At 37.9% G+C, this 12,204-nt stretch overlaps 1 protein-coding gene and 1 long non-coding RNA gene across 3 annotated transcripts in view; one reads left to right on the top strand and one right to left on the bottom strand.

The window, feature by feature from the left end:
• LOC108277683 (uncharacterized) overlaps nucleotides 1–1,843 on the top strand; it is a 15,915-nt gene extending 14,072 nt beyond the window's left edge. Inside the window, exon 3 of the long non-coding RNA XR_001815147.3 lies at nucleotides 1,489–1,843. This is a non-coding gene — a long non-coding RNA (uncharacterized LOC108277683). The remainder of the gene's footprint in view (nucleotides 1–1,488) is intronic.
• The window catches only part of mipepa (mitochondrial intermediate peptidase a), a 24,647-nt gene extending 17,322 nt beyond the window's left edge, over nucleotides 1–7,325 (bottom strand). Inside the window, exons 1-9 of one of the 2 annotated variants that reach the window (XR_001815146.3) lie at nucleotides 6,725–7,325; nucleotides 3,462–3,635; nucleotides 2,997–3,085; nucleotides 2,811–2,897; nucleotides 2,504–2,567; nucleotides 1,635–1,817; nucleotides 875–1,031; nucleotides 655–703; nucleotides 57–117 (exon numbers count right to left, since the gene is read on the bottom strand). Coding sequence is in view for 1 of the 2 variants with exons in the window: in XM_017490491.3 (XP_017345980.1) it covers nucleotides 57–117; nucleotides 655–703; nucleotides 875–1,031; nucleotides 1,635–1,817; nucleotides 2,504–2,567; nucleotides 2,811–2,897; nucleotides 2,997–3,085; nucleotides 3,462–3,635; nucleotides 6,725–6,874 (1,014 nt within the window). In the remaining variant the exon portion in view is untranslated. The remainder of the gene's footprint in view (nucleotides 1–56; nucleotides 118–654; nucleotides 704–874; nucleotides 1,032–1,634; nucleotides 1,818–2,503; nucleotides 2,568–2,810; nucleotides 2,898–2,996; nucleotides 3,086–3,461; nucleotides 3,636–6,724) is intronic. The other variant, XM_017490491.3, reaches the window with a different exon arrangement.
• Nucleotides 7,326–12,204: the final 4,879 nt, after the last annotated feature.

Below are 12,204 nucleotides of genomic sequence, written 5' to 3'. Positions count from 1 at the left end.
TCAGCTACACAAACTGTTCTTATATAAGCAAAATAAGGCACTATTTAGGTGCTTACTGGATTTCTGGGATTGAATCTGGTCTTCATTTCTCTCATCATTTGAAAGTCTTTTTCAGTCCTAGCAAATAAGCACACACCAGAATTATCTGGTCACACTGAAAATGATCAATGGTGATTTAACATTTAGTGCATACTGTCACCTTGTGGAGATTAATGTCACTTATTAGAAAAAGCATTTTGCTGAGAACCTACTCACAAGAAATGCATTTAAAATGCACACTTTTTGGTTCGCAATAAAGGAAAATACAAAGAGACGCATGCATTTTTGTGCTGGAATTTAGAGAAACTTTGTTTTCAATCCCATCCGCTCCCACAGTTCATATTTATGTTCATACCTGCTTGCAATATTTTAATGAATGAACTTAGTTGGGTATTTTATTTTAAGATATAAAAGAATCCTGGGAATACTTACAGGACTATAGACAAAAATGAGATATGGTATAATTCCTGGGAAATTATCAGAAGGCCCTGCGCATGAACAGATACTTATATACTATGATGTCATAATGTCATTTTTGAATGACATTAGAAATGTGTCCCTTTTTCAAAATCATTTGATTCATGTTAATCGTCTAGTTTATATGGAAAACTCTACCTGTCTTTGAGTTTGTCTGTCAAAAGCTGCAGGAAGGTCATCACAGTGTCTGTGGGGAAATAATAAAAAAAGACTTTAAAATGCAGGACAAAGTAGGCTTCTAAATTACAATAAACTGTGTTTATTCAGAGCGTGTTTGTTCAGAGAATTTGAATAATAAAAGTCACAATTTTTATTCACAAGTGGGAAGAGCACAACCTGTACAAAAATAATGTATTACCTGGGCTTTTGGCCATGGCCCCTTTTAACGCCCTGTGCGCATAAGAATCATAGCCGACCAGCTTAGCCAGTTTATGTCTACAAGACAGCAGTTCCTCAAGGGTGTGCATCATATTCTCATTTGGGTACAGGAAAATCCTGTAGGCAACTTCCCGAATCTGAAATCACAAATACACAAGACACACACACACACACACACACACACACACACACACACACGTGTCACTGCAAGATGATATATTCCAAATGTTTGCTTCAAATAAAGACTTTTTCAAGGTTTCCATATCTCCATATAGCAAATCTAAACTGGCTTTTACATTAGAACTGATAATATAACAAACAATTACATATTAAAAGCAACCAGTGCTACGTCTCAAGATTATAAGAGAGACATGAGAGGTGTAGAAGTGATGTGCAACAGATATGGGTCTTTATATTTTATATATAAAAATGCAAACTGTCCATTTTTGGAGAAAATGTTAGCGAGGGTCAGTCATTTCAAAAGATACGGACATAGATCAAATACAATATTACAATATGTGTATCCTAACTAAATGTGTGACAGTGTCTAACTGCAATGATGTCCAACTCAAACATTTTCTTTTCTTTATACAGAGCTACTGCTGAACTACTGTGCTATTGCTGTTTTTAGTGAAATGGCTACCACAAGGAGTTTGGAGCAAACATGAATGATTTATAAACAAGATCAACTCAAAATGCACAGAACTAAGAAACACAGACCCCCTGCTTGTGAACCGTACCAGATCATCAGGTGAATCAGCATGCAGTCCCCCAATCTGTATGTATTTCCCTTCGTTGGTAAAGTGATGGAGGATGTGTTTAGGGAGTGCTCTCATATCTATTCGGTTTGGCATGTGGCAGCCCATAAGATACTGATTATTGAGATCCAACAGCTGAACATTCAACTTGACTGCTTCTTTCCTCTGAGAAAGAAAGAAAGAAAGAAAGATAAATAAATAAATAAATATAATATAATATAATATATTATATTATATTATATTATAATATAATATATAATATAATTATATACACGTGAATGAATGAGAAAAGAATAAAACATTTCAGCATTCCAGGTCATGCTGTTACAGGAAAATAAAGTTATAGTTACCACACCAAAGTTGATTATTTTCCTACAACTCCATGACCTGAAATGTTTCATTCCTCTTTTTTTTTTTAAACGACATCTATGCCAAATCTAACAATTTTATGTACTAAAGAATGACATTTCATTGTTTTATCTATTTATAGCTACATTAAATGTTATGGAATGTCCATGAAACAAGTTCCTGATGTCATATGAAACAGGTTTACAGCAGCACCAGTCTCTCCTTTTTCTCCATGTTAAAGTTAATATAAAACAAAATAACGGATTGTTCAAGAAACAGGAAATTGCAAAGTGTTCTGTCGTCAAGACAGTCCCGTATCAGAAAACTTGAGGCAAAATCCATAGTGTTATAGACATTCAACAACTTCTGACCAATCGGATTCAAGAACTTAAGAGTGGTGTGGCATAAAGAGCTGCAAAGTGAACTGTAGTTGTAGATGATTGTTCGTTCAATGGTAAATTAAAAAACATGATGAAGATGAAACCATGTTAAATGAACCTGACCTGTTTTTCATCCAGGTGAATCCCACTTATCTCAAAGTCAAACATGAACAGCTCAGCAACTCTCCTATACAAAAAAACAAGTTTGAATTGTTCAAATTAAGGTGTTTTTTGGTGTGTTTTTTTTTTTGGAGTAAACAAAACCTTCCAAAACAGATGTTTAAAAATACTGTATAGTTTTATCAGCTTAAAAAATAAATTGCTGATGAAGTAAAAAAGGGTCATTAACCATCAATATTATTAAAAGGAGGAGCTGACAAAATTTGACCAACAGTTACATAAACAAAGCAAAACAGCGCTAAAGACACACCTTGTTTCTGGATCCAGTTTGGCCATCACCTCTTCATTACACAACAGGTCCTTTAAACTCTTACACAACTCAACATTTGTGTTAAGCCTGTGATGAAGATCAGTGGACGGTTCACAACAAATAAGCAGATTAGACTAGATTTCTAGATTTATCAGAATAAGTGAAGTGCATGAAAAGTAGACATACTTCTCGACTGTAGTACCAATCTGTATACAGGTTTTCTCTGCTGCATCTCGGTACAATGGATCAGGATGGGCCACTTTAATAAAGTCTGCCTATTTATTTAAAAAAAAAAAAAAAAAAAAAAAAAAAAACAGGAAATAACATTAGGAAATGTTCTGTAGGAAATAACATTAATCTAACTTATTATCCAGCATCTCTGACACCACTGTGTAGATCAATGAAGGAGTTATATTTATTTTCATTTATAAGGCCATCATACAGCAGTTATAAAGTTACATTAAAATTTCTTCTTACATGTAGAACAAAGACAAGTGGTTATAAATTTCCTCAAAGGATTTTGGTAAGCAAATATTTCAGCAATGTCTGATGTTCGGATATATTTTGTTGTAAAGTACTAACATATATGATCTCGGTGTTTCCTGTATAAACAAACACATGAATCGATGAATGAATATGAGTCAGGGTTACCAGATCAGCCACTCTGCATAAACTGTCCGAGAGGTTATCAAATGTTTCCACAGTCACACGGCCAGGCGGCGTGCTGCAGGCTTTCTCCACCAGGTGCTCGGTCTCCTGCAGAGCTTTCTCCTGCATCACCTCGAATCCATCTGTGCAGCTCAGCTCAGGAATGCCAAACAAACCCTACACCAACATGAACCATACATGAAGAATAACAAGTGGATGTAAAGTTACAGGCTCCAGTGAGACCCTTACAAAAATGTAAAAATGAAAAGTAGCTATAAGGAAATAGCACAAGCATTGAAAATGCCCATTTCCACCATCAGGACAATAATTAAGAAGTTCCAGTCGACTGGAAATGTTATGAATCAACCTGGAACTGGACGTGTGTCTATATTGTCTCAATGCACTGTGAAGAGGATGGTTCGAGTGGCAAAAAAAACTTCAGGGATCACAGCTGGAGAATTGCAGAAGTTAGTTGTGTCTTGAGGTCACAGAAAGTCTCCAAAACTACAATCGGAAGTCACCTACATCTCCACAAGTTGTTTGGAAGAAAAAAAGCCTCTACTCTCATACAAAAACAAACTCAACCGTCTTCAGTTTGCCAGACACCACTGGAACTTCAAATGGGATTGGGTTCTATGGTCAGATGAAACCAAAATAGAGATTTTTGGCAATAAACACCAGAGGTGGTTCCTGCAGGACAATAATCCAAAACGTACATCAAAATCAACACAAAAATGGTTTACTGACCAAAAAAAAAAAATAAATAAGAAAAAAATCAAAAGGTCCTGCCATGGCCATCACAGTCCCCTGAAACCCATAGGAAACCTGTGGGGTGAACTGAAGAGGGGACCAGCTGGCATGGACCGTTGAATGATCTGTAGAGATTCTGTATGTAGGAATGATCTCAGAGCCCTTTCCATGTATTCTCCAACCTCATCAGGCATTACAGGAGAAGACTCAGGTTATCTTGGCAAAGGGAGGTAGCACAAAGTATTGACTAAAAGGGTGCTAATAATTGTTGCACACCTATATTTAACAAAAATATTTTATTTTGGATAAACCTGTGTTTTGTTCAAGAGCAGACAATATTTTTATGATTTTTTATATATATATATATATATATATAAATAAATATTTATAAAAATCTCAAAAGGTTGAACAAGAGACAATTTTTCACAGCCTTCTTTGCTCATATTTACCAAGGGTGCCAGTATAAGTGGAGTGCACTATACATATTTACACAATCCATTATCTTTCAGTCATGTTCACACCGATACATCTACTCTGAATTAGAGTGAAAAGAAAGTGGGAAGGAGCAGGTCTAGAATATACTTGTTTAAAGTCTTTCAATCATTGCTGACGTCATGTGATTGGGTCAAATCAAGGTTCATGTAGATATGTTGCAGGATTTGATTGAAAGCAGCCCCAAAACAACTTTAACATGGACTCATAGACCCATCATTTATACCTTGGTTAGGACAAAGTTGTTTACAGTGCGTGTCAGACTCGTCAGAGTGATTGTCTCATCTCTTGTTTGTGGTTTTCATGGACAGGTTAGACTCTAACCTGCAGGGGTGTCAGACCTACGGCCCGCGCGCCGAAACCAGCCCGCTAGGTGGTTCAATCCGGCCCCCAGGGTGAATTTTTTTAAGTGAAAAAAATGCATAAAAGACACGAACTAGATTTTTTTTTTTAATAAAATGCTATTCTTAAATTATCCGCTAGGGGCGCACTGTTTTAAGCAGAGTAGAAGACGCGGCAAACCTGTCTGGGACTCAGACCGATGATAGCAATGCGCCTCCTGCTGTTTGTTATTACGGTGTAGTCTACCCTATTTTCTACTCGCCCCCACACCCTCGTTAACAAAAATGTCTATCAAAAAGGAGAAAAGTGGATACAGAGTGTAGAGTTTTCCAAGAAAAATGGATAGATGAATGGGTAATAGTTAAAAAAGTGCAATTTAATGTTAGTCAACAGCTTCACTACCAAAGAGTTTGGTGGAATCCTACTGTTCATGCAATGCCATAAATTTTAAAGTGCAACACTATATTTTTCAGTTCCAAAATACCTGTGACTTAAAGTTTTTTGCATTTGTACAAACACTGTGACCAGTTGTAAAGCACACATGTAAATGATATTCAGAAGCAAATTGCACATTTGTTTTAAGAAATCTGAGGTTGTCCATGCTATGTTTTCTAAAAGGATATTTCATTAAATATGAAGATTTTCCTAATGTACTTTTACTTCTTTGTACAAAAACAAAGGGAAAAACATGTACTTATTGTTATTTATAGGTAATTATGCTATGATTTTATTGGCCCGGCCCACTTGACATCTAATTAGTCTGTATGTGTCCCCTGAACTATAAGGAGTTTGACACCCCTGGGTTAGAGGGAACATCCTTGATATTTGTAGATGATATTCTCTCAACACTGTCAGAACTGGAACACTGAGCTTTTCAAAGCCATGATTGTCAGAGCAAGATCAGGGGACAAGTTAAAATGTATTTATTTATTTATAAATCTTATTCACATGTGATGGAACACAAGAGTGTGAGCTTGACTGGGGTCAGCGACAACAGTGTTATAGTCGCTGTACCAGTCTGTACTGGTGGAGCAAAAGCTCAGGCTGTGGATTAAGCTTTTTATTTACCAGACAATCCATGTTCCTATGCTCACCTATGGGCATAAGCTGTGGGTAGTGACTGACAGAATAAGGTCATGAATATAGGCGGTGGAAATTAGGTTTCGCCACAGGGTTTCTGGGTTTACTCTCTGTGCTAGGGTGAGGAGCTTGCCATCCAGGAGAGCCTTGGAGTAGAGGTGCTGCTCCTCCAAATCAAGAGAAGCCCACTGAGGAGGCCTGGGTACTTTACAACAATGTCCGCTGTATCGGGGACTGGATAAAGACCTCTGGGTAAGACCAGCACCCACTGGAGAGATTATATCTCTTCTGGGTAACTGTGGCTAGGAAGAGACACTGAGCCTGTGGCCAATGTGACCCCTACCAAGAACAGTAGAAGATGGATGGACGTTCACCTTATTCTGTTACATATAGCCTTGTGTGTTCATAAATTAAATGAATACAAAAGCAGGTGTTCCCATTCCACTGACTGACAGACAGACAGACAGACAGACAGAGAGAGAGAGAGAGAGAACTGACAAACTGCTCAACACTGATTAATCATATTCCTTCCTGGTAAACAGAGCTGATAGAAGAGCCAGTGGGTGTGTTGTTCACAGAATGAATAAAGGTAGCTTGCATACCACATTTTGTTGAAACAGATCCAGTCTTCTGACAGCTTTGGCGTTGAAAGCAGCTCCAACAGGAGACCAGGTGGTGACATTTCTCCTCCAGAGCTTTAAAACAACTCTGTGCCTTAATACACTCAGAAACAGCGCTTTAGAGGCGGACATGGCTGAACACTTATATTATGAAATGTACTAACATTTACTCGCAAGCATGGGAGGCTAGCTTGCTAGCTAGCTAGCTGTATATAAACATGTATATACACCTGTTATTAATTGAATCGCTTTGCAAGCGTTTGAATATCAATATTCAACATCCATTCAACTATCTAATCTAACTTCACCTGTTTCAATCGTTAATAACCTCATTAGCAACTTAAAGGTTATTCACGTGGGCTCCAGTAAACCAGTTAGACCTCCAGGCTAAATCCCAAAACGCCCCTCATCAGACATTAAGTGCACTATATAGGGTACCACAGGCCTCTATTATAAGTGCCATGTAAAGCGCACTAGGAAAAGGGAGGACAGAGCCGTTTAGGAGTCCATCTGAGGTCACGTGGCCAGTAGATTTCTTCTACGTGTATTTCTTCTTCTTTTGGTTTTAACGGCGGTTGGTAAACCAACTTAAGGTGCATTACCGCCACCTACTGGACTGGAGTGTGGGCAGCAGATTGGCAGGGGAAAAAAGTAATAACAACAATAATAATTACTGAAGTCTCTCACTTATCCCAGTATTTTTCAGATAATTTTTTCAGGGAACGGTGCACTTTTCCAGTTGTTTTTTCCCAACAAGTTCTCTAGTGTCATCTTTTGCTTTCCAATTTGCATCTCTAGCTCAGTTCTTACATCCTCATATCTTTTACAGTCTAACAAAATGGGTTTTACCGTCTCTTGTGTACTGCAGTGTGTGCAGAGTCCAGTGGGATGTTTTCCTATTCTGTGTGATGTTAGTTTTAAGCCAGCATTACATGTTCTAAAACACATATTTATCATTTCTACCTTTAGGTTCCTGCCCTGCCTCATATACTCATGCCTAGTAGTTTTTGTATATTATACTGTGTGTGTGTGTGTGTGTGTGTGTGTGTGTGTGTGTGTGTGTGTGTTTGTGTATGTATATGTGTATATAAAGTACCATTAAGTAGAGCAGAGATTAAAACCATTATAAAGGCAGACACACATAAAATATGGCAGGAATACTGGGACATAGCTGACATCTATATAATATACATGTGTGTGTGTGTGTGTGTGTGTGTGTGTGTGTATATATATATATATATATATATATATATATATATATATATATATATATATATATATATACACACACACACACACACACACACACACACACACACACACACACATATATATATATAAGTATATTATACATATATAAGTATGTTATATAGGTGTCAGCTGTGTCCCAGTATTCCTGGTTTCATGCTTATCAATCTTTTTGCCGGTACATCCACAGTTTCATTTCCTTCCACCCCGACATGTGCAGGAACCCAAAAGGAGACATTCAGCCCCCTAGCATGGAGTATGAGAGGCAGATGCAGTATTTGGTAAACAGTATCTACATGTTTTCCCAGACTGTACATTTGATAGTGCAGATAGACTGTCACAAACTATAACAACATTTTAGTTCTGCTGATTCCCCCCCCCAACCCTGCAGTACCAATATAACTCCTAATAGTTCTACAGTGTAGACTGATAAATGATCGTTGGTGGGGTTTTTTTTTCCATTTTTTTTTTTTTACTGCTACTTCATAAGGAGGAATGAGGACAGCAGCACCAGTGCGGCCTGTCTCAAGCTGTTTCTCTGATGACTCCTCCATCTTGGGCTGCATCAGTGAAGATAAGGAGGAGGAGTACAGAGGCGTAGTGGAGAGCTTTGTCAGATGGTCTGAGGAAAACCACCTTCAGCTCAACATCAGCAAGACCAAAGAACTGATAGTGGACTTCTGCCGAAACAGAAAGGCCCCAACACCTATTACCATCCATGGGGAGAAAATGGAGATGGTGGACTCGTACAAGTTCCTGGGAGTGCACATCAACAGCAAGCTGGACTGGTCGGAAAACACTGAAGCTCTCTACCGGAAGGGACAGAGCAGACTGTTCTTTCTAAGGAGGCTCAGGTCGTTTGATGTGAGCAGCAAGCTACTGCAGATGTTCTATCAGGCTGTAGTAGCCAGTGCCCTGTTCTTTGCTGTGACATGCTGGGGAGGTGGAATTAAAGCTAGGGAGGCTGACAAACTCAACAAGTTAGGGACGAAGTCCAGCTCTGTTGTTGGTCACAAACTGGACGATCTTTAGACAGTGGTGGAGAAGAGAATAAGAAACAAAATCAGGTCCATTTTGGGAAATCCTCTTCATCCACTTTATGCTGGGCTACGGCAAATGGAGAGCAACTTCAGCCACAGGCTCACCCCCCCCCCCCAGGTGCAAGACAGAATGCTTCAGATGTTCCTTTGTGCTGACAGCCATCAGGCTGTACAACACCTTGCTACTCCCTCCCTTGAACTTATTTTTGACTACACTACAAATACACTGCTACACTGTTTTCATATGGGTACCATACTGTACTTTTTGTACTGCTCACAAATCACATCACTACATCAAAGCTTCTCTTACAGTGAGGGAAAAAAGTATTTGATCCCCTGCTGATTTTGTACGTTTGCCCACTGACAAAGAAATGATCAGTCTATAATTTTAATGGTAGATTTATTTGAACAGTGAGAGACAGAATAACAATAAAAAAAATCCAGAAAAACGCATGTCAAAAATGTTATAAATTGATTTGCATTTTAATGAGGGAAATAAGTATTTGACCCCTCTGCAAAACATGACTTAGTACTTGGTGGAAAAACCCTTGTTGGCAATCACAGAGGTCAGACGTTTCTTGTAGTTGGCCACCAGGTTTGCACACATCTCAGGAGGGATTTTGTCCCACTCCTCTTTGCAGATCTTCTCCAAGTCATTAAGGTTTCGAGGCTGACTTTTGGCAACTCAAACCTTCAGTTCCCTCCACAGATTTTCTATGGGATTAAGGTCTGGAGACTGGCTAGGCCACTCCAGGACCTTAATGTGCTTCTTCTTGAGCCACTCCTTTGTTGCCTTGGCCGTGTGTTTTGGGTCATTGTCATGCTGGATTACCCATCCACGACCCATTTTCAATGCCCTGGCTGAGGGAAGGAGGTTCTCACCCAAGATTTGACGGTACATGGCCCCGTCCATCGTCCCTTTGATGCGGTGAAGTTGTCCTGTCCCCTCAGCAGAAAAACACCCCCAAAGCATAATGTTTCCACCTCCATGTTTGACAGTGAGGATGGTGTTCTTGGGGTCATAGGCAGCAATCCTCCTCCTCCAAACACGGCGAGTTGAGTTGATGCCAAAGAGCTCCATTTTGGTCTCATCTGACCACAACACTTTCACCCAGTTGTCCTCTGAACCATGCAGATGTTCATTGGCAAACTTCAGACGGACATGTATATGTGCTTTCTTGAGCAGCAGACCTTGCGGGCGCTGCAGGATTTCAGTCCTTCACGGCGTAGTGTATTACCAATTGTTTTCTTGGTGACTATGGTCCCAGCTGCCTTCAGATCATTGACAAGATCCTCCCGTGTAGTTCTGGGCTGATTCCTCACTGTTCTCATGATCACTGCAACTCCACGAGGTGAGATCTTGCATGGAGCCCCAGGCCGAGGGAGATTGACAGTTCTTTTGTGTTTCTTCCATTTGCGAATAATCGCACCAACTGTTGTCACCTTCTCACCAAGCTGCTTGGCAATGGTCTTGTAGCCCATTCCAGACTTGTGTAGGTCTACAATCTTGTCCCTGACATCCTTGGAGAGCTCTTTGGTCTTGGCCATGGTGGAGAGTTTGGAATCTGATTGATTGATTGCTTCTGTGGACAGGTGTCTTTTATACAGGTAACGAGCTGATATTAGGAGCACTCCCTTTAACAGTGTGCTCCTAATCTCAGCTCGTCACCTGTATAAAAGACACCTGGGAGCCAGAAATCTTTCTGATTGAGAGGGGGTCAAATACTTATTTCCCTCATTAAAATGCAAATCAATTTATAAAATTTTTGACATGCGTTTTTCTGCATTTTTTTGTTGTTATTCTGTCTCTCACTGTTCAAATAAACCTACCATTAAAATTATAGACTGATCATTTCTTTGTCAGTGGGCAAACGTACAAAATCAGCAGGGGATCAAATACTTCTTTCCCTCACTGTATATGTCCACACTGATCATACCATACAGCTGCAATATGTATATAGTATTGTACATACTGTACATATGTGATATGTACATGGGCTACTTGCATAGTTGGACTGTACATTTTGCTTGTTGCTTTATATATACACTGCTCATATGTGTGTATAATTATATATATATATATTATATATAAATATAAATATATATATATATATATATATATATATATATATATATATATAAAATATATATATATATATATATATTAATATATATATTATATATATATATATATATTAATATATATATTATATATATATTATATATATATATATATAATATATATATATATATTATATATATATATATATATATATATATATATATATATATATATATATATATATAGATATATATATATATATATATATATATATAGAGAGAGAGAGAGAGAGAGAGAGAGAGAGAGAGAGAGAGAGAGAGAGAGAGAGTTTGCACTCATGTCTGTACATATTTATACATCATTTATCTACACTCTTTATATATCCTGTATTGTTCTGCTTACTCTCTCTTAACTCTTTCTTTTTGTCTTTTTGGCTGCTGCTGTGACACCCTAATTTCTCCATTTGGGGATTAATAAAGTATTATCTTCTTCGTATATTTTAGAGTGAAAATATTAAGAAAGTGTCAGCACATGGCAACACCTAACCCCACTCAGAGCAACAGCAGCTTATTCTTCAGGATCATTGATGTACAGAACAGCACCACCTATCTTGGAGTTTATCACATTTATATAAAAAAAAAGAAAAAAAAAAGTAAATATTAACTTAAAAATAAAATAAATTCTGCATTTCATATTACAGCCTATGAATCCCCCCCCCCCCAAAAAAAAACAAAAACAAAACAAAACAAACAAACCTGTTTTACCTTTTAATTTGATTTTTTTACTATTTGTTTGTAATGGTCATACACACAAACTTCCAAACACAACCACTAATGTACTAAAAGAATAACATGCAATAATGTTTTGAGCTTAAACAGAGGGACATGGTATGGTTTTATTTATACATGTCCCCCCTCCCAGCACAAACAGTGCTGTAAATATTTAAGACACCAGTTTCAAGTTGACCCCACTTTCCTGTTCCTCATATCCCATGCTAAAATAAAAACAAAAAATAATTCAATGAAATAATGAAAACATCTTTGGATCTACTTGGTAATGAAGTTAATTCATATCTAAACCATGACTGATAATGACAACATAACCAAAGTATA

This window comes from Ictalurus punctatus, chromosome 17 (assembly GCF_001660625.3).
Source record: "Ictalurus punctatus breed USDA103 chromosome 17, Coco_2.0, whole genome shotgun sequence".
NCBI classification, from domain to species: domain Eukaryota; kingdom Metazoa; phylum Chordata; class Actinopteri; order Siluriformes; family Ictaluridae; genus Ictalurus; species Ictalurus punctatus.
The sequence above is the reverse complement of the archived record's forward strand: the minus strand, read 5'-3'. Positions and strand labels throughout refer to the sequence as shown.